Consider the following 26457-nt stretch of genomic DNA (forward strand, 5'->3'; position numbering starts at 1 on the left):
TGAACACTTCCTCACCCGGAGCTTCCCCAACACCTCTGGCAGCCTATTCCAGCACCTCACCACTCTTGTGGGGAGGAATTCATTCCTAATGTCTAATATAATGTCTGTTATGGCTTGGTGTGTTCACCTACGTGTATTTATTGAAGCATATGAAACGTTTGCACACAGACAGAAGCTTTCAATGAGGATAAGATAATTATATTGAAACAACTGAGCTATTTTACCACTGATTTCAGTGAGTTGCCTCCATATCCCTGTAATTCACTCACTTTTTCAGTTCATTAGAGATGCTGCAATTGAATGCCAGTAGATTTTTAGTACAGTAGAGTCTTCAGGTTTGATTTAGATCAGCAATACTTGTTGCTTCGCCGCCAGAAGAATCTTTGAGTCCTCAGATTGACTCCTCAGTTTGAATGCAATATCCATTTGTTCTGTCCAGTGATAAACACAAATGTGAAGTAGCAATTGTAGGAATGGGCTTCTGATTATATCCTAAAGATCTAAGGAGAATTTCACTTGGCAGCTCCTTAGAGTGCTGCTTTTCTGCAGGGAAGTTTACAGATTATTTACTATTGTATAGTAGTTCCAAGCTTTTTTTCCTTCTTCCCACAAAATAGATATATTTTACACAAGCAAGTAATTTGGTGTAGTAAGGAGAGACCAGTAAATCAAAGACATTATTGAGGTTTCTCTCATCTTCACCTTCACTTTGGAAAATTCTATCTGGATTTTATTTGGTTCCTGTGCTGAACATTGTCACTATACTTATGGCTTCAAGCTCTCTGAGGAAAACTCACTCCCAAAGATGACCTCATAGAATCATGGAATGGGCTGGGTTGGAAGGAACCTCTAAAGGTCTTTTAGTCCAACCTCTCCTGCAGTCAGCAGGGGAATGCTCAATTAGATCAGGTTGCCCAGAGCCCTGTCAATCCTCATCTTTAATATCTCCAGGGATGAGGCCTCAAACATTTCCCTGGGCAACCTGTTCCAGTCTTCCACCACCCTCATTGTGAAGAACCTGTTTCTAATATCCAATTTAAATCTGCTCTTCTATAATTTGAAGCAATTCTGTGATTCTGTTCTGTGACTTTCTAAGGCTCTATGGCTTTATTGAACCAAGTGAAGTTGGTTAAGGAGATCTGTAAGGAAAAGAAATTAAAGAGAGGAGCATAGAATCATAAAGGTTGGAAAAGAGCTCCGAGATCACTAAGTACAAATGTAAACTCAACACTACGAAGTTCAGCACTAAACTACATCCCTAAGTGCCACATCTATGTATTTCTTTAAACACTTCCAAATAGGAGAACTCCCCCTCTCCACTGTGCAGCCTGTTTTAGGGCCAGGCAACTCTTTCAGGGAAGAAATTGTTCCTAATGTTCAAGATAAATCTTGAGGTTGTTGTTTCATCTCATTCTGTTGCTTGTTACTTGAGAGAAAAGGCTTGACCCCCACCTCACTACAACCTCCTTTCAGGGAGCTATAGAGAGCCAGAAAGTCTTCCCTAAGCCTCCTTTTCTCCAGGCTGACCATCCTTAGTTCCCTCAGCTGCTCCACAGTCTCAAGTTGTGCCAGGGGAAGTATAGGCTGGATGTGAGGAAGAAGTTCTTCACAGAGAGAGTGATTGTCATTGGAATGGGCTGCCCAGGGAGGTGGTGGAGTCACCATCCCTGGAAGTGTTCAAGAAAAGCCTGGATGAGGCACTTAGTTCCATGGTCTAGTTGATTGGATAGGGCTGGGTGCTAGGTTGGCCTGGATGATCTTGGAGGTCTCTTCCAACCTGGTTGATTCTATGATGACTCTATGATGATGATTCTATGATGATTCTAACTCTGTGCTCTACATCTTTCACCATCTTCATTGCTGGGTTTTTTTGACTCAATCCAGCACCTCAAATGTCCATCTTGTAAGGAGGGACAACATTTCAAGGTTATAACATTTACACAGTTGAGAATACTTCACAACATAGTGAAGTATTCTGGTCTATATTGCTGCTGATGCAGGGAAAAAAAATAAGAAAAGGGAGTCAAAATAACTCTCTACTGGCAACTGGAAATTCAGTTGTGCAGTGTGAATTAGATTGTGGAGTGAGTTTTAATCCCACTTCTAAAGATGTACTTGTTTAAATCACATGTTACTAACACACATATGCAAAGCAATCAAAAGATTTAATAATTAGCAGTATTTTTGTTCTTGTAGCACCAGTTAGCCAAGCTTTTTAGTACCTTTCATGGATCTCCATTTAAAATTGACTCTTTGGAAGTGCACTTGCTGAACAAAGTAATTAATTTCTTTTAGTCTAGCCTTTCTCCTAAGTAATTTTTTTTGTTGTTCTATGTGGAGGTTTCATAGAATCATATCATAGAATCATAGAATCAAGCAGGTTGGAAGAGACCTCCAAGATCATCCAGTTCTACCTAGCACCCAGCCCTAGCCAATCAATCAGACCATGGCACTAAGTGCCTCAGCCAGGCTTTGCTTGAACACCTTCAGGGATGGTGACTCCACCACCTCCCTGGGCAGCCCATTCCAATGCCAATCACTCTCTCTGCCAACAACTTCCTCCTAACATCCAGCCTAGACCTTCCCCAGCACAACTTGAGACTGTGTCCCCTTGTTCTATTGCTGGTTGCCTGGCAGAAGAGACCAACCCCCACCTGGCTACAGCCTGCCTTCAGGTAGTTGTAGACAACAATGAGGTCACCTCTGAACCTCCTCTTCTGCAGGCTGCACACCCCCAGCTCCCTCAGCCTCTCCTCATAGGGTTTGTGTTCCAGGCCCTTCAGCAGCCTTGTTGCCCTTCTCTGGACATGTTAAATCACTATCATAACCTGCACCTAACAACACTGATTGTAGTTTAATTGCTACTTATTTTAACTTAAATTGTCAAGTATTCCATTGATTGAGGACATGTATTTAATTCCATAATTAATGGTCTTCTCAGTGCTGCTGCTTCACATCTGCTTTTCACTTTAGGTCATATCTACACTGCAGTCCAGTTCCTGGTTACCGTTATAGCTACACTAGCAGTTTCTAAGCTGCCAAACACCTCCTGAGGGTCAAAGATTTATCAGCACAGGTTGTTCTTTTCTGCCTGCTCCTCCTGGTCTCCAAGCTATTTGTTTCAAAGTAGCTGGGATGTTTCTACCAGAGCTGGTTTTATTTTTGTGTTATCAAACCCCTTTAGGAGTTGTCTCGGGAGGGAACCTTGCTTTTCACTTTTGGTTATGGGTCACAAGAGAGATGGTTTGCTTTGCTAAGCTCTTGTACACACCTTGAGCAAGGGCATCAGGGAGTTTATCACTGAAACGAGGTGGGGGTCAGCCTCTTCTCCCAAGTGACAAGTGATAGGATGAGAGAAAATTGCCTCAAGTTGCACCACTGGAAGTTTAGGTTGGATATTACAAGAAACCTCTTCCCTGAAAGGTTTCTGAAACACTGGAACAGGCTCCTTGGGCATGTAGTTCAGTCTCTGTTCCTGAAGGTGTTTAAAAGAGGCAGAGATGTGGTGCTGAGGGACATGGTTATACACCAGACCTGGTAGAGTTAGCAGTTGGACTTGATGATCTTAAAGGTCTTTTACAGCTGAAATGATTCTATAAATAACAGGAAAAAAGAAATTATCCTCAAGTTATGGCAGGTGAGGTTTAGGCTGGACATTAGGAAACCTTCTTCCCTGGAAGGACAATCAAGCTCTGTAGCTGCCCAGGGAAGTGGTGGAATCGCCATCCCTGGGCTGGTTTCAAAGTCATGTGGCTGTTGTCCTGAGGGACATAGCTTAGTGATGATTTGGCTGTGCTGGGTTAGTGATTGGCCTTCACAATCTGAAAAGTCTCTTTCAACCCTTAACATTGTATGATTCCTTGATTCTACTAGAGACAGCCTGCAAACAAAACAAAGCTTTTCAGGATTAGTAAGACCTTCACAGAATCACAGCTTTGCACAGGGAAAAAGGAGGAGGGTTAAATACAACACAGATTGCTGTGGGTAGTGGTGAGCTTGGTTTTAGATTCTTGGGGAGTCTTAGGAGGTTGAGAAGGTCTTAAATTGATGCTTTTAGGTACAAACCCATCCTAAAGAGGCTGCTTCCCTACAAAGAAGGAGGTGGAAGAGTTTTAGGTGGTTTTATTTTCCTTAGTGTTTTGGTACTTTTGTCTTCATTTAGATCTTTTAGCAGGAGGCAAATCTGTTGTTTTCTTGTTTTGTGTGCTTAGAATGAGGGAGTAATTTCTTTTCTTTTTCCTACTTAGTGATTCTCAGATCAATTGGTAGCATCCTAGTTTATTATTCAGTGATTCTGTAAATTTAAGTATATTTTGGGGTCTTCACAGTATCATCAAGGTTGGAAGAGACCTCATAGATCATCAAGTCCAGCCCTTTACCACAGAGCTCAAGGCTAGACCATGGCACCAAGTGCCACGTCCAATCCTGCCTTGAACAGCTCCAGGGACGGCGACTCCACCACCTCCCCGGGCAGCCCATTCCAGTGTCCAATGACTCTCTCAGTGAAGAACTTTCTCCTCACCTCCAGCCTAAATCTCCCCTGGCACAGCCTGAGGCTGTGTCCTCTTGTTCTGGTGCTGGCCACCTGAGAGAAGAGAGTAACATCCTCCTGGCCACAACCACCCCTCAGGTAGTTGTAGACAGCAATAAGGTCACCCCCAAGACTCCTCCTCTCCAGGCTAACCAATCCCAGCTCCCTCAGCCTCTCCTCGTAGGGCTGTGCTTAAGGCCTCTCTTAAAGATCTTTTGGAGCTTTACGGTGTGCAGAACACCACTTTGAGTGGCTGAATCTGGTGAGCAGTTTGCATTCCTTGCTCCTAAACCTGGAAGCAAACAACTGGCACAGCAGCATGGTGAGTTCCACCCTGTCCCCTTCTCAGCTGGTATCTTCAGAGTGATTTGCTTTTCACTTTGCAGGGAGTCAGGCATGGCAGCAGTGAGCTGAAACAAATCTTGATTAAATAAAACAACCAACACCATGGTTTGGAAAAAAAACAAACAAACAAACAGAAATGGGATTGAAAGGATTAAAAACAGCTTCCAGTGGAGTGATGCTGCTCTCTGTGCCACTGCACAATCTTTAAACCTTACATTCCTATGAAGCTGAAATGAGAAAATAGGAGAATATCCTGATAGTAGTTCCCAATTCTTTTGAGAGAGGACAAAAAGGAATCACAGAGTCATTAAAGTTGAGGAAGAAGTCTAAGGTCATGAAGTCCAAGCCTCCATGACCACTAGAAAATGTCCTGAAGTGCCACATCTACTCATTTCTTTTAGCACCTTCATGGATGGTGACTCAACCACCTCCCTGGGCAGCCTGTTCCAATGTCTGACCACTCTTTCAGGAAAGGAATTTTTCCTAATACTTGACTTAAACTTCCCCTGGCACAGTTTGTGGCCATCACCTCTCATTTTGTCATTAGTTTCTTGAGAGAAGAGACCAACAGCAGCAATAAGACAAGGAGCAATGGCAACAAACTGGAACACAAAAGGTTTCACCTCAACATGAGGAGAAACTTCTTTCCAGTGAGGGTGACAGAGCCCTGGAACAGGCTGCCCAGAGAGGTTGTGGAGTCTCCTTCTCTGGAGACTTTCAAAACCTGCCTGGATGCATTCCTGTGTGAGCTACCCTACAGGATCCTGCCTTGGCAAAAGGGTTGGACTCGATCTCTGGAGGTCCCTCCCAGCCTCTAAAGTTCTGATTCTGTGAACATTCATCTCCAACCTCCTTTCAGGTAGCTGTAGAGAACAATACAGTCTCTGTTCAGCCTCCCTTTCCTCAAGCTAAGCAATCCCAGCTCACTCAGACTCTCTTCATGCTCTCCAAACCCCTCACCAGCTTCATTGCCCTAGCATTACATGCTACCACTCCACACTGAGATGAGATTTACTCTTCACCATTCTGACATTTTCCCCTGTAAATTAGGAGTTTAGGGAATAAGGAGCCAGAAATCCAACCTGCCTTTTCAAATCTGGACTTAAGCTTTCATTTGTTTCATAACTTGCTTTGTACTTGCTTTGCTCAGAGGCCAGCTCATGCGATGGACTGAAGTTATTGGGCTGGGACAGGGAATTAAGGGTCTTGTGCTGTAAATGTCAGGCTTCCATGCTCATGTGTTGTGTGTGTTGCATGCAGCTGCACGTGTATGGTTCAGAATAAACTTTGAAATGCATACTGCAGTTTGACCCTGTGCCAGGCATCTTAAATAGCTCTTCTTCACTGAGTTGGGTGGTTTGGGAATAGTTATTGTCAGAAGAACATGCCAGAGAAAACCACATATCTAAATAGAAAAACCCCAGCAGCCTAGGAGTAGCCAAGAGAAAGCAGGTGAGTGGAGTTTTTTCTTGTCACAAACACAAGGTTCTGTTATTTCCTCCTGTCCCTTGTTCGTAAAATAAGAAAGCTTCTGGGATATCAGTAGGAAAAATGTAAACTGACACCTGGTTTATAAACAAAAAGTGAAGAATAAGATCACAAAATCATAGAATGGTTTTGGTAGGAAAGACTTCCAAGATCATTGAGTCCAGCCATTAACCCAGCACTGCCAGGTCGTAGGATCACAGGCTTACAGCATGTTAGGGGTTGGAAGGGACCCAAGGAGATCACCAAGGCCAACCCCCCTGCCAGAGCAGGACAATACTACCTAACACAGGTCACAGAGGAACACATCCAGACAGGCCTTGAAAGTCTCCAGAGAAGGAGACCCCACAACCTCTCTGGGGAGTCTGTTCCAGTGCTCTGGGACCCTTACAGTAAAGAAATTCCCCCTTGTGTTGCAACTTACATCCATTGCTCCTTGTCCTATCACAGGGAGCAAGTGAGAAGAGCCTGTCCTCCCCATCCTGGCCAATCTTCAGATATTTGTAAACATATATCAAATCCCCTCTACATCTTCTCTTTTCCAGACTAAACAGCCCCAGGTTCCTCAGCCTCTTCTCATAAGCCATGCCCTCCAGTCCCTTAATCATCCTTGTATCCCTCTGCTGGACTCTCTCCAGCAGATCCCTGTCCCTCTTAAACTGAGGAGCCCAAAACTGAACACAGTATTCAAGATGGGGTCTCATCAGGGCAGAGTAGAAGGGGAAGAGAACCTCCCTTGATCTGCTGGGCACCCTTCTAGGTCACCACTAAACCATGTCCCACAGCTCCAGACCTACATAGCTTTAAAGTCCCTCCAGGGATTGGAACTCCACTGCTGTTCTAGGCAGCCTGTTGCAGAATTTTTTCCTAATATTCAATCTAAACCCTCACTGGTGCAACTTGAGTCCATTTTCTCTTCTCCTATCACCTGCTACTTGGGAGGAGAGACCAACCCTCACCTTGCTACAACCTGCTTTCAGGGAGTTGTAGAGAGTGAGAAGGTCATCATCACCCTTCTTATCACCAGGCTAAACAATCCCAGTTCACTCAGCCACTTCTCAGATGTGTGCTGTAGATCTCTCTGGGCTTCTTTGCCCTTCTTTGGGCACGCTCCAGCAATTGTGTACTTGTTAGAGGTTTCTTTGGAGCTTCAGGTTGGCAACAACCACCAAAGTGCTTTTTGATGTGCTTGAGTGCATATGTGAGTGCCAAATGGTAGTTGTGTTGGAGTGAGAGGAGGGGAGAGCAACAGCATAAATCCAATTCCCAGCTGGGGAGACCTGATCATATTTTAGGCAGGCCAAATCAATAATCTGTGATGGGTTTCTGCAGAGCCTGCTGCCCCAGTTTGAGCTAGAACTGATTCTGTTCAGTGCTATGACTTCTTAGCTCAGTCTCCGGTCAGTGAGGGCACTTTCTCGAGTTTAGAGCGGGTTTGCACAGGCAGTGGCTGCTGCTAGCAGTGAGAGCACTGATGGGGTGAGCTACTGCTAAGGGCTGGGCTGCAGAAAGGCTCTGGCTTAGACTTGCTCCTGTGCAGAACAAAGGCACTGCTACATCTCGTGCCCCACCTTGGGGTGCACAAAGTCAGAGGTGGTACCTGTGGGGAGGAACAGACAGGAGAGATGACATTCAACTGACCAGCAAAGGATCCCATCCCATGGATAGCATTTTCAGGATTAAGCTGAAGGGTATCAAGGATCAAACCTCCTCTTTAGTAGTTCATGTCACAGAACTCTGTCAGTTCTGCCTTTGATTTTGATCCATGTGTTCCTGAATCCAGTTCCAGAATCCAGCTCCTGAATCTGGTTTCCATCTGCCGTTGAGTCCAGTCTGTGATTTCCTCAGAGCCTCAGTTCCTTCTGTGCATCAGTTGTGGCAATGGTGGCATCATTGCCATCAGGAGTTGAGCTGGATATTGCTTTGTCTCTGCCTCTACTTCATTGGATTGTTCTTCTTTCCATCCCAGCTAGTTTAGTTTCATTCCAACCCTATCAGTTTCTCTGCCTTCTTCCTTTTTTCTTTCTTAGAGAGCTTCTGCCACTTGTCTAGTTGCCATCCCAGCCCTGAGCCTTGACACTTGTGAAGGACCAGGTCAGGTACCTCCCTCTATGTGGCCATGACAAAGCAGCAGTCGCTGTGATCATACATTGCTGATGAAGCAAGTAGACCTGGGCTTAGTCAAAAGCAGAAGAGCTCAGCCCACAGGGGTAGAAGGCAATGCCAAGTTTCTGGAGGGAAGCCAGGCTTAGCACCTTGTGAAATCAAGCCGAGGAAGGTGCAAAGCCCAGCAGGCAGAGAGAAGAGCACGCTGTGGGCAGGGCACGGTGCAGCCAGGATGGCAGCCTGACGCTAAGCAGCTTTCTTGCTACCCCTTTCTCTTTCTCATTTCTGCCAAGTGCTATTTTTAAGCCGTGTGAAGTAGTGAGTGTTTATATTAGGTACAATCCACCTTTTGACCAAAAGCCTTGTAATTTCACCCTGACAAAGGCAGGAATTTACGGCGTGAGGTTGTGTAGCAACAAACCCTGTTTATATGCATTGTTCTTCAGAACACAGAAGTTATCTTGAGCTGCACATTTTTCAGCAGTAAGCATTTCTGCTGCCGAGCAGCTCCTCTTTCTTTGTTCCTACGTAGCAAGGGGAAGTGGCAGGAATGAAAAGCTAATTTTGCTCTTCACTGAAGCAGGGAGGATCAGGGACAAAGTGGGGCTAAACTACTTCCCTGGTTCCTGTTTGGCAAGCCTGCCAGGAGGAGAAGGGAGTAAAAGAGCTTGCAGGCAGAGCTTTTTCCTGAGCACATGAATCCAGTGCTTTAACCAGTTGTTTCCGGGCTGATAAGGGGGTGAAATAACAGACCAAAAAAACAATCTGAGGGCTGCCCAGTCTGAGGTTGCTTGAGCATTGTCTTTGTTTGGTCTGCTGTCACTTTTTTGGATCCTGAAGGTGTTGCATCAGCCACAAGGAAAAGCAAAGTTTGGAGGTGGGAGTGAAAATGTGAACTTTCACAAGAAAAGCAGCTAAACCATGAAATTATGTGGGGAAAATGGAGCCTAGAATCATAAAATAGCCTGGGTTGGAAGAGACCTTAATGATCATCTAGTTCCAACCTCCCTGCTATTGGCAGGGATGCCTTTCACTGGACCAGGCTGCTCAAGGCTTCATCCAGCCTGGCCTTGAATACTTCCAGGGAGGGGGTATCCACAACTTCCCAGGGTAACCTGCTCCAGTTTCTCACCACCTTCTGTTGAGAATTTCCTCATAACATCCAATCTAATTCTCCCTTCTTCCAGCTTAAAGCCATTCCCCCTCATCCTATCACTACAAGCCTTTCTAAATTGTCCCACCCCAGCTCTCCCATAGCCCAGTTCAGGTACTGGGAGGCTGCTCTAAGGTCTCACTGGAGCCTTCTCCAGTCTGAACAGACCCAGCTCTCTCAGCCTGAAGTGAAATAAATGCCTGTGTTTCATAGAATCACAGAAACAACCAGCTTGGAAAAGCCCCTCAGGATCACCAAGTCCAACCTGTATCCCTACTCTACAAGATTCACCTGAAACCACATCCCTAAGCACCACATCCAAACAACCCTTAAACACATCCAGGGTGGGTGACTGCACCACCTCCCTGGGCAGCTCATTCCAGTGCCTGACCACTCTCTCTGTGGGTTTTTTTTTTCCTAGTGTCCAATCTAAACCTCATGAAACTCCTAGTAAAGCTGATTCAGATCTGGAAAGAGCCTTGGCATCTCTCATGGAATGGCTTAAATTGGAAGGGACCTTAAACATTATGAGGGGACCTTGAGTTAGAAGGGACCTTAAACATTATGAAGTTCCAACACTCCTGCTGTAAGCAGAGACACCTCCCACCACACCAGGTTGCTCAAAGCCTAATCCAGCCTGGTCTTAAACATTTCCAGGGATGAGGCATTCACAATATGACCTTTTCAAAGAATTAATGAGCTACCAGAGGTGCTGTGAGGGTAGTGAATCACTGGAACAGGTTGTCCAGAGAAGTCCTAGAGGCTGCTAGCCTGGAAGTGTTCAAAATGAATTGGTCCTTGAGTGACCTGGTCTAGTAGGAGGTGTTTTAACCATTCTATGGTTCTATGATTGTGAAGTGTTTCCAGGCACTTTCCTGAGCATGGTTACTTCTTCCCCTGTACTCAACACTGTCAGGCCACACCTTGAGTCCTGTGTCCAGTCTGGCCCCCAACACTGCTGGGCTGGAACCAAACTATAGTCCAGCCCCCGACACTGCTGGACTGGAACCAAACTATAGTCTGGTCCCCAGCACTGCTGGGATGGAACCAAACTATAGTCCAGCCCCTGACACTGCTGGGCTGGAACCAAACTATAGTCTGGTCCCCAGCACTGCTGGGCTGGAACCAAACTATAGTCTGGTCCCCAGCACTGCTGGGCTGGAACCAAACTATAGTCCAGCCCCTGACACTGCTGGGCTGGAACCAAACTATAGTCTGGTCCCCAGCACTGCTGGGCTGGAACCAAACTATAGTCCTGCCCTGACACTGTCATGTTCATTTGTATATGAAGCAGAAGACACATGAGCAATGCCTCTTTGGTGATGGTGTGTCACTGAAAGCTGGTGATGGTTTGGGTGTTCCCTGCCCCCCCACACTTTGGAACTCAACTCAGCAGCTCTGGAAATTGAATGCAGCTTTATATTTACAGCTTAGCACGATATACAAACAGGTATTTATAATCTATACAGAAATGTGCACATTAAAAAGTAATACAGAGACACAACAGCCCTCCCAGAAACCTGACTCCCCAAGAATGGGGGGACTCAACCACTCTTTCACCTTCCTCCCACCTCTCTACCTTACCCAAGACCTTGCCTTATATTCAAGGTAGTTTGAAGGGTCAGCCAGGGGGGTTAGGAAGCAGATGGATTAGTCACACAGACAGCAGGTTAGGTTAGAGAGAGAAGTTCAGCCCAAAGCCCAGACAGAGAGCGATTCTGTTCTCTATATCTGTGTTCTTGTTCTTATCCATCTCAGCAAGCCTACGAGTGCAGTAGACATCACCAGTGTTTCCTTTTCACAGCCTGTAATCAAGTTCTTCTCACTAAAATATTCTATCTAGCTTCAAACTAGCACATAGCTGTGGTGTCTTTTTCCATGTACTAAGAGTTCCATAGTTGCTGTCAGAAACTTCTGATGGTTAAAGCTGCTATCAGCTCGGCTCTGGCTTTACATGGGCACATGATTAAGCTGACAATATTTCACTTTGTACTGCTCTTCTTTGGAACATGCCCTCTTTAATGACACTAATTGTAAGCTAATGCTATGTCCAGCTGGCAGTTTCTTGAATCATTGCCTGGCTTATCTGTCATAAGGACATTTTTGGAATGTTATCCAGAGATCACAGAATCCCAGGATGGTGAGGGCTGGAAGGGACCTCTGGAGGTCATATAGTCCTTGCCCAGTGTTAAAGCAGGGTCAACCACAGCAGGTTGCCCAAGATTTCAATTTCCAGGTGGATCTGGAATCTCTCCAGAGAGGGAGACTCTATGTGATGGTTTGGGTATTACCCACCCCCCCACACTTTAGAAATCACCCAGGAATCTTCTTCAGCAAGACTCTGAGGGGAGTAGACATCACCATTGTTTTCCTTCACAGCCTATGATCTAGTTCCTCTCACCAAAACACTCTACCCTGCTTCAAACTAGCACACTCCACAACCTCTCTGTGCAGCCTGCTCCAGGGTTCTGAGTTCCTGAAGAACCCTTTTGGCTTTCAGACTTTCCTCATTGCCATCTTGTTGCTGCCTGGTTCATCTAGGGGCAAAAGTGGCTCTTAGTTGAAATTCTCATATAGAGAGGAGACAAAACTAGAATGAAAGTAGTTATTTCCTTGTCAGCCACGTGGAGTTAAAGCTGTGTTTACAGCAATTCCCAGGGAGATTAGCAGAAATGGACAGGGAGCTAGAAGATCATAGAATTATGGAATCATTTCAGTTGGAAGAGACTTCTAAGATTGCTGAGTCCAACCATTAACTGCCAGGTCACCCTCAGCACCACATCTACATGGCTTTTCAATTTCTCAAAGCACAGTGACTCCACTGCTGCCCTGGGCTGCTTGTTGCAGGGCTTGGCAACTCTTTGGGGTAAGAAATTATTCCTCATGTCCAACCTAAATCTCCCTTGGTGCATCCTGAGTTTCCTCTTGTCACATTACATGTTACCTGGGAAAAGAGATTGACCCCCACCTTGCTCCTTTCAGGTAGTTGTAGAGAGTGAGGCCTCCCCTCAGCCTCCCTTCCTCCAGGCTAAACTGCTCACAAGAGCTGTTCTCTAGACTCTTTCACCAGGTACACTGCCCTTCTTTGGATGCATTCCAGCACCTGAATGTCTTTCTTGTAGCAAGGACCCTAAAATCAAAGATAGCATTCAAGGTTTGACCTCAGCAGGGCTGAGTACAGGGAGACAATCACTGCCCTACTCCTGCTGGCCACACTATCGCTGATTGAAGCCAGGATGCTGTTGGCCTTCCTGGCCACCTGGGCACACACTGGATCAATTTTGGCTTAGTGTTGACCAATACTCCCCAGTCCTTCCTCACTGGACAGTTATCTGTTATCTGGGAGAGAGAGAATTGAAGTCCACAGATAGAGCAATGAGAAAGATGTGAGAAGGCAGACGCAGGAGGTGGTGGAAAATTTGCTCCCCTCAAGGTTTACTTTGAATCCAGAATGGGTGCTCTGCCAGTGTTTATTCAGCACCAGGAAATAGAGATGGGAGGCCATCTGTTTTCCTTGTGACATGTTTGCATTCAGTGTCATTCTCGTTCTGCTGAAGTAATCGCACTGAAGGAGAGGGTTTGTAATGTCCTTCAGCATCTGCTCCAAGGTCAAGGACAGCATATGTGTGTAAAATGGTTTCTAAACTTTGTCTTCCTCAGTTTACTTCCTGGGACTAGCTAGAAGAGGAAATTAGAGTTGACTTGGAGTAAATCATGACCTGGATCTGAGGTTGAGGGAGCTGGGATTATTTAGTCTGGAGAAGAGGAGTCTGAGAGGAGACTTCATTGCTCTTTACAACTCCCTGAAAGGAGTGAATGTTGGTCTCTCCTCCTTAGTATCAGGTGATAGAACAAGAGGAAATAGCCTGAAATTGTGCCAGGGGAGGTTTAGATTGGATATTAGGAAAAATTTTGTTATGGAAAAAGTGGTCAGTCATTGGAACAGACTGCCCAGGCAGACTCACCATCCCTGGAGATGTTCAGGAATTGTGTGGACACGGCAGTTCAGGACATGGTTCAATGGCCATGGAGGTCTTAGGTTGACAGTTGAACCTGGTGATCTTAGGAATCTCTTCCAAACACAGTAGAATCATAGAACCAACCAGGTTGGAAGAGACCTCCAAGATCATCCAGTCCAACCTAGCACCCAGCCCTATCCAATCAACCAGACCATGGCACTAAGTGCCTCATCCAGTCTTTTCTTGAAGACCCCCAGGGACGGTGCCTCCACCACCTCCCTGGGCAGCCCATTCCAATGGGAAATCACTCTCTCTGTGAAGAACTTCTTCCTAATATCCAGCCTATACCTACCCTGGCACAACTTCAGACTGTGTCCCCTTGTTCTATTGCTGGTTACCTGGGAGAAGAGGCCACCCTCCACCTGGCTACAATGTCCCTTCAGGTAGTTGTAGACAGTAATAAGATCACCCCTGAGCCTTCTCCTCTCCAGGCTAAACAGGCCCAGCTCCCTCAACCTCTCCTCATAGGATTTGTGCTCCAGGCCCCTCTGTACTTCAGTGATTCTTGAAGGTCCATTTGGAAAGGTACCTGCTAACATTGCTGGAATGCTTGCACCTATTCCACATAAACATTCCTGGGACATTCAAAGCTCAAGCTGACAGAGTTTGGAGAGGTTTACTTTGCAGTGTGCTGAAACCAGACGACAAGAACAGTCCATTTATTTAGTGACCTATTTATAGCCATTAAACAAACCGCAGCAAATGCATCTGCTTTGCTTAATTCACTATGTTGGGTGGAAGATTAAGAGCATGGAAAAGGCACTCCTTAAAAATAGGTATGACTTTGTCTGTGCACTGCAAATCTCTGTGCACTGCAGAGCTGCAGCTGTTTAAATCAAAGCAAGAGTTTACTCTGCAAGACAGAGAACTGAAACAAAAATATCAATCTGAAGATGATCATTAGGTAGCTACTATTGGAAGGATTTGGTTATTTCTTACCAGGATGACTCTCATAAACCTCTAAAAATAGTACAAATATATATATTTTTAAAGTGATTTATCTTCTGGTTAATTCTAATTGTAAGAACAATACACTTTGAGAGTTTTTGCTTGTACTTTGTTTTCACAGAATCATAGAATCACAGAACTGCTGGGGTTGGAAGGGACTTTAAAGATCATTTACACCAACCCATCTGTCGTAGGCATGGGCACCTTTCATTAGACCAGGCCACTCAAGGCCTTATCCAACCTGGCCTTGAACAACTCCAGGGAGGGGACATCCACAACTTCCCTGAGCAATCTGTTCCAGTGCCTCACCACCCTGCCTGTAGAGAATTTCTTTCTAATATCTAATCTAAATCTGCCCTCCTCAAGCTTCAATCCATTCCCTCTTGTCCTATCACTACAAGCCCTTCTAAAAAGTCCTTTCCCAGCTTTCTTGTAGGACTTTGTCTGGTACTGGCAATTCACTACAAGGTCTTTCCAGAGCCTTCTCTAGGCTGAGCAACCCCAACTCTCACAATCTGTCCTCACAGGGTTGGTTCTCCAACCTTCTGATCATCTTCTTGGCCCTCCTCTGGACTCACTCCAACAGTTAGTTCAAAGCTCTTCTTGTGTTTGGGGCACCAGAATTGGACACAGGACTCCTGGTGGAGTCTCATGGAAGCAGAGGATAGGGGGAGAATCACCTCACTCATCTTGCTGCTGACACTGCTGATGCAACCCAGCATATAGGGTTGGCCTTCTGGGCTGCAAGCACATATTGCTGGCTCATGCTGAGTTTTCCTTCAAGCAACACCTCAACTACTTCTAATCAAGACTCCTTTCCACCCACTCCTTGCACAGCCTATATTTGCTCTTGGACTTGCCCCCACCCAGGTGCAGGGCTTTGCATTTGGCCTTGTTGAACTTCATGAGGTTGGCATGGACCCACCTGCCAACCCTGTCCAAGTCCCACTGGATGTCATCCTCTCTCCCCAGGCATGTCAGCCGAGCCATACAGTTTGATGTCATCTGCAAGCCTGCCATGAGTGTACTCAAATCCACTGTCCATATTTCCAACAAAGATGTTAAACAGATATTTCATAATGTTCTCAACACATTGAAGAGGTTGATCCATTTTTCCACCACAGAATCATTTTATAATCCCTGTGTTGTAAAGCTGATAACTGAAATATTTATTCCCCTTTTCTTTTCTCTCCTCAGGTTGTTTTTGAAGTGGTCACATCAGGTCACTCAGGATATGTGGCTGTTGATGAAGTGAAGGTTTTAGGACATCCATGTAGTAAGTACCTGTCTGCTGTTTTAAAGCCACCCTCTAAAAAGAGCATGCCATTGTGTTTCAATAAACATAGAAGCAGGAGAGAAGGGAAATGTCAGAAAACAATGTCACTGCTATAAGTACAGGTTGAGCATGTACAGAATGTTCTGGTATTTGAGCACTTCACCTTATGGGCTTTAAAAGCATCTCTTGTAAGCACCCTGTGTACAAAGCTTGTCATGAGCCCCAGACCCTAACTGAGCCTTGTCACAACACCTGCAGAACAAAAACCATCAAGATTTGTTGATGAGTTTCCTGTCTGCAATGAAAATTCACTGCAGCCACCAGCTAAGGCATTAGTGAGAGCAGATGAACAGCACAAGAGCTGAATATACACTTGACAGAACAAGAGGACATGGTCTCAGACTGTGCCAGGGCAGGTTTAGGCTGGGTGTTAGGAAGAAATTCTTCACAGCAAGAGTGATTGGCATTGGAATGGGCTGCCCGGGGAGGTGGTGGAGTCACCATCCCTGGAGGTGTTTAAAAAGAGGCTGGATGAGGCACTTAGTGCCATGGTCTAGTTAATTAGAAGGGTTAGGTGATAGGTTGGACTTGATGATCCTAGAGGTCTTTTCCAATCTGGTTAATTCTGTGATTCTGTTTTTCATTTGTCCAAGGCTTAAGAGGGAAGAAAACTCAGCTGTTTGAGGGCTGAGTCATGCTAAGTGAGATGATTTAGGGTACTTCTCCAGGTTCAAGGCTCAATTTCTACACTGTTTTGCTTCATGTGCCTTTACCCCAGGTTCAAGGCTCAATTTCTATGCTGTTTTGCTTCATGTGCATTTACCCCAGGTTCAAGGCTCAATTTCTACACTGTTTTGCTTCTTTATGTGCATTTACCCCATTATTAAGGAAATGCAACACTTTATTATCCTAAATCCTTTTAAAGGTGATGTCACTCAAAACTTTGTACATTAAAGCTTTCATTTCCTAATCCAGCTGTAGCTGAACAGATTACTTAGATATACCATTATATCATGTATTTTCTGTCTGTTAAATAAGGTGTATTGAGATCATACATGGCATTGCAAGTTATAATCTTGTTGTCCAATCTTACACCATTTGGCCAATTTGGGATTCATTAAGAAGAGCCTCATTAGCAGAGTGAAAGAGGTTCTCCCCATGCTAGACTTTGCACTAGCAAGGCCACATCTGGAATATACTGGAGCCAGTTCTGAGTCCCTAGGTTCTTGAGAGACAGGGAACCACTGGAGAGAGTCCAATGAAGGCTACAAAGATGAGGGGCCTGGAGCATCTCTGTGAGGAGGAAAGGCTGAGATACCCGAGGCTGTTTAGCCTGGAGAAGAGCAGCCTGAGAGGGGATCTTATCAATGATGATCAATAGCTAAAGGGTGGGGGCAAAAGGATGGGTCCAGACCCTTTTCATTGGTGTCCAGTGACAGGACAAGGGGCAAGAGGAACAAACTGGAACTCAGAAGGTTCCATCTGAACATAATGACAAAATTCTTTCCCATGAGGGTGCTGGAGCCCTGGAGCAGGCTGGCCAGAGAGGCTATGGAGTCTCCTCTGAGAGATTCCAAACCCACCTGGACATTGTGATCCTGGACAACCTGCTGTGAGTGACCCTGTTTTAGCAGGAGGGTTGCACTAGGTGATCCCATATCATTCTGTGAAATGACTGAGGAAAAAGACACCAACTCCTGTGTAGTAGCTCAGCCTCCTCTTACAGGCTGTTGTTCTTGCATGCATTCCTTGGGGCTTGTTAGAAAAGCTGTGATTTAAAATAAAAAGTAGTTTATTGGCTGGCACCAGAGTGCCTCATAAAAATGGTTATAGTGTTAGTGGTGAAAAGACTCAGACATTCCTTCACATGCAGAGCCATTCCTACAGGATCAGCAGCTGTTATTCCTGAATCACTTAGTTCTAATAAAGGCAGCAGGCTCTCATGTCGTTAGGCATTTGTGCATTTCTGCTGCTGTGATTTTGAATTTATATCTTTGCTTCAGGTAGGAGAAGCCTAAAGCAGCATTTTATCAGCTTAATGATTTTGGGGGTGCAGATTTTGAGAGGTTTGATCTGCACATTTTGTACCAACCAGTTCTCCAGACCTGCAAGTTAGCTGCTCTTAATGTGGAGGCTGAGTTGCATCTCATAGCGTGTGGAGTTCTAAAGTGGCAGTGCTAAAATGCAAAAGCTCTAATGAAAAACTCTTGGGTGAAGTAATTAAAATGTTGGGAATTAAGACATCAAACCAGTTACATTGTCTACAAGGAAACTGAAATAGTGTGAAAATTAGGATAGATCTACTATGTGTCTAAACCTGTGCAAGACTCATGATGTTATTCTTTTTATATAGTGCCAGAATAAAAAGTACTTTGGGAATTATTAACACCTTAAACCAAAATTGAAATGGAAAAAAACCTATTTGCTGGTTGATTGTCTGGGCAGTAAGGACAAAGATCTCCCAGAGTGCAAGATGTAAATGTGTAGAAAGGAAAGGGATGGGTAGTTGGTTGAGGTTTGTCTTGAGTGTGTAGAATCATAGATTCAGAATTGATTCTGTTGGAAAAGACCTCTAAGATCATCAAGTCCAACCATCCACCCAAAAGCACCATGGCCATTAACCATGTCCCAGAGTGCCACGTCTACATGTTTTTTGAACACCTCCAGGGGTGGTGACTCCACCACCTCCCTGGCCAGCCTGTTCCAATGTCTGACCACTCTTTCAGTAAGGATTTTCTCCCTAATGCCCAACCTAAAATTCCCCCATGTATGGTTCTGTTTGTTCATAAAACTCAACACCCCTCTCCACTTAGACCTCACCTGGTAACAGAGAATTGCCATTTCTGCAGTGTTCAGGAGGACAAGAGAAAAAATCAGTGTGCTCAAAAAGTGACTGGCAAGCAGGGAACACAGAATCTCAGCATGGTGAGAGTTAGAAGGGACCTTTGGAGATCACCCAGTCCAACCCTCCTGCTAGAACAGGGTCACCCACAGTAGGTTGCCCAGGATCACAGTGTCCAGGTGGAGAAGGGGTCCAGGAGTCTCCCAGAGAAGCAGACTCCACAACCTCCCCTATGTCTGAGCTAGAGAATCAGCTCAAACGGCCACAGCAGCCTGCTCCAGTGATCTGGCACCTCCACTTTACAGAAGTTTTCCCTTATGCTCAGATGCATGCTCCTGTGCTCCAGTTTATGCCCACTGCCCCTTGCCCTGTCGCTGAGCACCACTGAAAAGAGCCCAGCTCCATCCCCTTGACCTCCACCCTTTATATATCAATCAGCACTGAGAAGATCAAGACTTTTACTGGATAGTCAGACATTTGATAGGAGAAGAAGTGGATGACTTTGACTCAAAGTCTGACTATCCTAACTGGGAAGTACTGAAGAAAATAACACTTCAATAAGGACTGTTACCACAAAAAAAGATTCCTTCCATAGTTAGATATTATTTTAGGTGTTTTTATCCCATCTCCTCCTCCTTGCTCTAGACACTGAGCTCTCTTGAATTCTAGTAGCTAGTTATTTATAAATTCCTTAAAGCTGTGATTTCTCCCAGGGATAAAATCTTCTAAGAAAATGTCAGCAACACTTTAAATGGTTGTGAATCTCTGCTAGACAGTGTATGTTTAGTTTGCCAGTTTACTGTAGGTGCTAAGATTTGATGTCTGAAAGCAATGTGCAGAGCCTGGCTTATCTGCTAGTACAGACAGTACAAAAACTTCCCCTTGCCTCTGCTAGGATTTGGCTGGTTAAGGAATGCTGCCTTTTCAAGGAGGAGGTCCTGGATGAAATGTCTGTGTTATCCCATGCCATCTGGGTAACTCTTTCCAGCAAAACAAAAATACACTTACTCTCTTGCCTCATTCAATGCACACAGTTCTTGTAGGAGTATCTATTTTGAGACCCCACCTGAAGTACTTGAGACCTGCAGTGCTGGGTCCAGCTTTGGATTTTCCAACACAAGAAGGACCTGGAACTGTTAGGAAGGGTCCAGGGGAGGCCAGGAATGTAAATAGAGGGCTGGAAGACCTCTGCTATGAAAACAGGCTGAGAGAGTTGGGGTTGTTCAGCCCAGAGAAGAGAAGGCTCCAGGAAGACTTTATAGTGGCCTTCCAACATTTGAAGGGGACTACAAGACAGTAGCAGCAGAGGGACTTTTGACAAAGGAGTGAAGTGACAGGATGAGGGGTAATGGCTTCAAACTGGAAGAGACTGGATTAAGATTACACATTAGGATGAAATTCTGCCTCATGAGGGTGCTGAAGCACTGGAACAGGTTGTCCAGAGAAGTTGTGGAGCCTCCAAGTCTAAGGCAAGTTGAAAGAGACCTTGAGCAACTTGGTCTAGTAGGAGTGTCCCTACCCATGGCAGGGGAGATGGAACTAGATGATCATTATGAGGCCTTCCAACCCAAACCATTCTACAATTCTAGGATTTGTGAAGTTGTGTGTAGATGTTTTCCTTTAATTTTCACCAGGAGTATTTTCTTCTCCTAACTAAAAACTAAGTATCAGTATGGAGTATATTGCAGAATCACAGAATGTTAGGGGCTGGGTGGACCTCCAGAAATCAAGTCCAACCCTCCTGCCAAGCAGGATCACTGTGGGTAGTCCACACAGGAATGCATCCAAGTGGGTTCTGAAAGTCTCTAGAGAAGGAGACTCCACGACCTCTTTGGGCAGCCTGTTCCAGTGCTCCATCACCCTCACTGTAAAGAAGTGTCTCCTCATGTTGAGGTGGATCCTGCTTTGTTCTAGCTTGTAAATCTTGTTCCTTGCCCTATCACTGGGCACCAGCAAAAAGAGATGATCACCTTCATCTTGACAGCCACCTCTCAGATATTTATAGATATTGATAGGGTTCCTTCTCAGCCTTCTCTTCTCAAGACTAAACAGCCCCAGATCTCTCAGTCTTTCCTCAAAGGAGAGATGTTCAAGTCATTTGATTATCCTCAAAGCTAACTCATAACTCTAACTTTCAGTAGATCTCCATCTCTCTCTCTCTGTAGATCCCTGCTTCACATGAATTGTGGAGCCCAAACCTGGACACAGTATTCCAGGTGTGATCTCACTAGTGCAAAGTGGGGGAGGAAAATCTCTCTCAAACTGCTGGACACACTTTTCTTAATGCACTCAGGATGCCAGTGTCCCTTTTGACCACAAGGGCACATTGTTGTCCCATGGAGAATTTGATGTTCACTGGGACTCCAGGGTCTTTCTCCATGGAGCTGCTTTCCAGCAGAATGATTCCTAGTCTGTGCTGGTGCCTGGCATTATTCTGCCCTAGATACAGGGCTCTGCTCTTGCTCTTATTGAACTATTGAACTTCATGAGGTTGTGGGGTTTTCATGGGGGGAGGAATCATAGAATCAACCAGGTTGGAAGAGACCTCCAAGATCATCCAGTCCAACCTAGCACCCAGCCCTAGCCAGTCAACTAGACCATGGCACTAAGTGCCTCATCCAGGCTTTTCTTAAAGACTCCCAGGGAAGGTTGGTTGGGTTTATTTGTTGCTTCTTCTTCACATATTTGGTATTTGTTTGATTGTTGCTTGTTTGTTTTTTGTTTGTGGGGATTTTTGGTTTAGGTAATTTATATGGTGGTTTGGTTTGGGTTTCTTTGGGGTTTTTTTTGGCTGGTTTGATTGCTTTGAGTTTTTTTGTTTGTTTTGCCTGCAATGTTACTGAAAAGATCTGTGTTTAAAGAATTCCTCTGTAGTTGGTGAAAAGTGTTGTGTTGATATTTTATCCATTTGGTGTGTTGCATTTCCAAAGCATCTCTTCTCAACTTGTTTCCCTGACAACATCACACAACTTTTTACTGCTTTCTGTAGTTGGTGGTGTATGTAACAGAGCTTTATTCAAAACATCCTTAGTTTCCAGTATGATCTTTACTAATAGTGTTATTGCAAGAGGGGTTCTGAGCTAAGATGATTTACACAGCAGGAGCAATTAAATAGCACCCTTCTCTTCTGCTCTCTCATGGAATGATGGGGGTTGGAAGGGACCTCTGTAGATCATCTAGTCCAACCTCCTTATAAAGCAGGGTCATCTACAGCAGGCTCCCCAGCATAGCTATGTCCAAGTGGTTTCGGAATCTCTTCAGGTAGGGGACTCCCCATACTCACTGGGCAGCCTGCTCCAGTGCTCCAGCATCTTGGTCTGAGGACAGGTGTATGATTCAACAAGTGCTGGGTCATACATTTGCATCAGAACAGCCCCATGAACACTCCAGGCTTGGGGAAAATTGTCTAGAAATCTCCTTAGCTTGTGGAGGACCAGGGAATGTACATGCACAGCCATCTCAATGTGAGCCAACGTGTGCCCAGGTGGCCCAGAAGGGCAGCTGCATCCTGGCTTTGATCAGAAATCCTGTGGGCAACAGGAATAAGGTAGGGATTGCCCTCCTGGGCTTAGTATTGGTGAGTATACCTGAAATATTTGGTTCAGTTTTGGACCCCTCACTGTGAGAAGGCCATTAAGCTGGAGCATGTCCAGAGAAGGGCAATGAAGCTGGTGAAGGGTCTAGAGCACAAAGTCCTGTGAGAAGTGGCAGAGGGAACTGGAGTTGTTTAGCCCAAAGAAAGGGAAGCTTAGGGGAGACCTTCTCACTCTCTACCACTCCCAGAAAGGAGATTTTAGTAAGGTGAGGGTCAGTCTCTTCCCCCAGGAAACAAGACACAAGATGAGAAGAAATAACCTCAAGTTGCAGCAATGGAGGTTAAGATTGAGTATTAGGAAACAATTCTTTGTTGATGAGTGATTAAGCCCTGGAACAGCCTGCCCAAGGATGTAGTAGAATTGCCACCCCTGGAAGTGTTCAAAAAATGTGTAGATGACCTGCTGAGGGACATGGTGACCTGCAAATGTTGGATTAATGGTTTGACTAGATGATCTTGGAGGCCTTTTCCAGGCTTGCTGACTCCATGATTCTGATGTACGGAGTAGAGATAGAGAGGAAACCAACCTAAACTCCAACATCTAGTCAGTGATTTCAACCTTTCAAACCAAGACTGTTTCATTTGTTCAGTGTGTCAGCACTTCCACACTGCATAACTTACTCCTTTGTCTTCTCCCAACAGCAAAAACTCCCCACTTCTTGCGTCTGCAGAGCGTGGAAGTCAATGCAGGACAGTTTGCTACTTTTCAGTGCACCGCTAATGGTGGAACAGACTCCAGTGACAGACTCTGGTTGCAGGTAATTTCTTTCCTTCATAATGCACTGAGATCTGAAGTCCACCACTCTAATTGGAATGTAGAAGAGCAAAAAAAAAAGAAAGCTAGAGCTGTCCATTCCATCATTATTAGATTTTATAGCTCCTTTGAACTGCTGTGTAGTTGGTGTTCTGTTGTAGGAAGTGACCCTGGAAGATTTTCCTCCCTTGTTTCAATGGGACACCTTACTGAAACTAAAGGTACTGAGTTTGTTACATGTGGTGATCACAAGGAAGGCTAAATCCCCACGGAGGAGCACATGACTTTCTCAGAAAGTCTGTGCTGGCTATCTGCAACATGAAGCATCATGATTTTCTTGCCTTGTCTTTTAATCTGTTTAGTGTTTTCAGCTAAATTTCTGTTTGCTTCCAGCACTTCCCATATTCCCTTCTTTGAGGGAGTACTTTAAGAGAGCCTACAGGAAAGATAGGGAGAGATTGTATCAGGGAGGGCAGTGATAGGATGAGAGGTAACGATTTTGAAGTAAAAGAGGGAAAATTTAGATTATATATTAGGAAGAACTTCAGTGTGATGGTAGTGAGGTACTGGAGCAAATTGTTCAGAGCAGCTGTGGATGCCACATCCCAGGAAACATTCCTGGTTTGTTTGGGCAAGGCTTTGAGCATCCTAGAATCATAGAATCAGTCAGGGTTGGAAAGGACCACAAGGATTATCTAGTTCCAACCTCTCTGCCATGGGCAGGGGCACCCTACCCTAGATCAGGCTGGCCAAAGCCTCATCCATCCTGGCCTTAAACACCTCCAGGGATGGGGCCTCAACCACCAACCTGGGCAACCCATTCCAGAGTCTCACCACTCTCATGGTGAAGAACTTCATCCTCATGTCCAGTCTGAACCTACTTATCTCTAGCTTTGCTCCATTCCCCCATCCTAATCTAGTTGAAGATGTTCCTGCTCAGTGCAGGAGATAGGTGGCCTTTAAAGGCCCTTCCAACCTAAACTATTCCATTATTTAATAGACATCTGTTCAAATCTGATGTTTTATAGTGCCAAAGAATCCTGCCTGTATTCACTGAGTCCTTTTTTTTGTTGTTGTTATTGTTGATTCTATGATTCTAGGTTGTTTTTTTTTACTTATTCAGTTACTCAGTTTCTAGATATCAGATCTTGACTTAAGGACCGTCTCCAACTCCTTTCCTTTCAGTAAAGTCAGTCTCAGAATCACAGAATGCCAGGTTGGAAAGGACCTCAAGAATCATCTGCTCCTCCCCTTATCCATTTGCATAACCCCCGAAACCATGCACCTTACTTAATCTCTTTTAATAATGGGGGGTGCAGATTTAACTGCTATCCTGCTGCCATCACCCCAGAGTTCAAAAGAGATAAAAGTCAGGATGCTGTTGGTCTTCTTGGCCAGTTGGGCACATGCTGGCTCATCTTCAGCCAGCTGCCAACCAACACTCCTCTATAAGCTAATCTCATTCTCCTTACCACCAGCAGCAGGAATTTCCAGAGTATCTTTGCTGATTTTAGTTAAATGATTTCTTGTTTATTCACATTTATGAGACTTCTCTCTGTAGATGAAGACTAAGAGAGTAGTGACAGATTGACTTTTTGGGGTATTTATCTTCCTGCAGAACCACTGTTTATTTTTCCTGCCCATACGACTGCAGGTCCCTCTGGTAATCACTCTGAGGTTGTGTAAATTCCAGATGTGCCTCAGTGTAAGAACATTTTCAAAGTTAACAGCTTCTCCTGGATCACTTGGATTTATTTTTCTGCTTGTTTGCCCATATCCACAGATGTCTGCTGCTGCTTGCAGTAAGACTGAGCAGAGAGCTGCACATGTGGGATGCTGCAAACTTAAGGCTCTGAGCTGCAGTTCCCAACTGGATTAGTTGTGTTTTTGTGTTCTGGGTCACTACAGGGTAACAGATCCCTAGGCCTTGCAGTTCTCCATCAATCAACTGACACCATCTGCTTTCACGGTGTGATCTTGAGGAATTCTGTTGTGCCTGCTTTTAGCATCCCAGGACACTGCCACAGGACCATGACAGCAACGTAGATACCTCTCATAGCCATCAGAAAACAGGATGTCTTCTGCACCATGTGTCTGGTTAAACAGACCTTAAAGGTTCTTTTGTCCCCAGCAACTTTCAAACCAATATTCAACTACAAGGCATCTTCATAAAAGTCATTCAGATTTACAACAGAGCCAGAACAATAAAATGGAAACCTTTCTCTGGAGATATTTATGCTGGTGCTCAGCTAAAAGATATTCAGGTTATAGTCATGCTACAAATGGGTCATTCAACGAGTTCACCATGACCCAGCCATGTGTCCTCGTGGCCACAAAGGGCAATGGTCTCCTCTGGTCCATTAAGAAGAATGCAGTCAGCAGGTTAAGGGAAGTTCTCCTTGCCATTTACTCTGGCCTAGCAAGGCCACATTTGGCCTACTGTGTCCAGTTCTGGGCTCCACAGTCTAGGGGAGGCAGGGAACTACTGGAGAGAGTCCAATGGAAGCTACAAAGATGCTGAGGGGACCAGAGCATCTCTGTGAAGAGGAAAGGCTGAGAGACCTGAGGCTGTTTAGTCTGCAGAAGAGCATCCTGAAAGGGGATCTTCTCAATGCTGATTAATATCTAATATCCAAATAATAATAATAATAATAATAATAATAATAATAATAATAATAATAATAATAATAATATCTATTTCTATAGTGCAAGAAGAAGAATATCTGTATCTATAGTGCTAGGGGTTAAGAAGGTGGGTTTAGACTCTTTTCAGTGGTGCCCGTTGAGAAGACAATGGGCACAAGATGTAGTGTATCAGGTTTTGTTTAAACCTTGCACTCTAAACCTTTCACCAGCTTCATCACCTTCATCACTGGATGTGCTCCAGTACCTCAGTGTTCTTCTTGGAGTGAGGGCCTCAAACCTGAACCCAGCATTCATGGTTTGACCTCACCAGCACTGAGTACTGTGGCAACAATCACTTCCCTGGTCCTGCTGGCCATACTATAGCTGATCCAAGCCAGGGTGCTGGTAGCTTTCTTGGCCACCCAACCACATGGTGAGTCATATCTAGCTGGCTAGCACAGACCTAGGAGTAAAAATGTGCTGAAGAGATGGAAATAACAACAAAATCTCGGGCTGTCTGACAGCTGCAGTGAGAAGCAGCATCAGACATACCAACAGCAAGAGAATGTTCCCTGGCAGAATGGGAGAGGGTGGAATCTTTCATACCTGTGGTTTCTGCATGAGGAACACATGCTGATTCATTTGCAGCCAAGAAACTCAGAGCAGGATCATTTTAAGGACCAGTCTTCTCAAAACTATGCAAACAGTTTATTACCTGTTAATAAGGCATTTGCCTTCTCTTCTCTTTCCTGACAGATGTCTGTCAGGGTATGTGAGG

General features: G+C 45.0%; 1 protein-coding gene across 11 annotated transcripts in view; it reads left to right on the forward strand.

The window, feature by feature from the left end:
- PTPRM (protein tyrosine phosphatase receptor type M) overlaps positions 1-26457 on the forward strand; it is a 598091-nt gene that overhangs the window by 173314 nt on the left and 398320 nt on the right. For all 11 annotated transcript variants that reach the window (XM_064150185.1, XM_064150178.1, XM_064150183.1 and 8 more), the window contains exons 4-5: positions 15785-15863; positions 22943-23058. In XM_064150185.1, coding sequence (XP_064006255.1) covers positions 15785-15863; positions 22943-23058 — 195 coding nt within the window. The remainder of the gene's footprint in view (positions 1-15784; positions 15864-22942; positions 23059-26457) is intronic.

Source organism: Pogoniulus pusillus, chromosome 10, assembly GCF_015220805.1.
Source record: "Pogoniulus pusillus isolate bPogPus1 chromosome 10, bPogPus1.pri, whole genome shotgun sequence".
NCBI lineage: Eukaryota > Metazoa > Chordata > Aves > Piciformes > Lybiidae > Pogoniulus > Pogoniulus pusillus.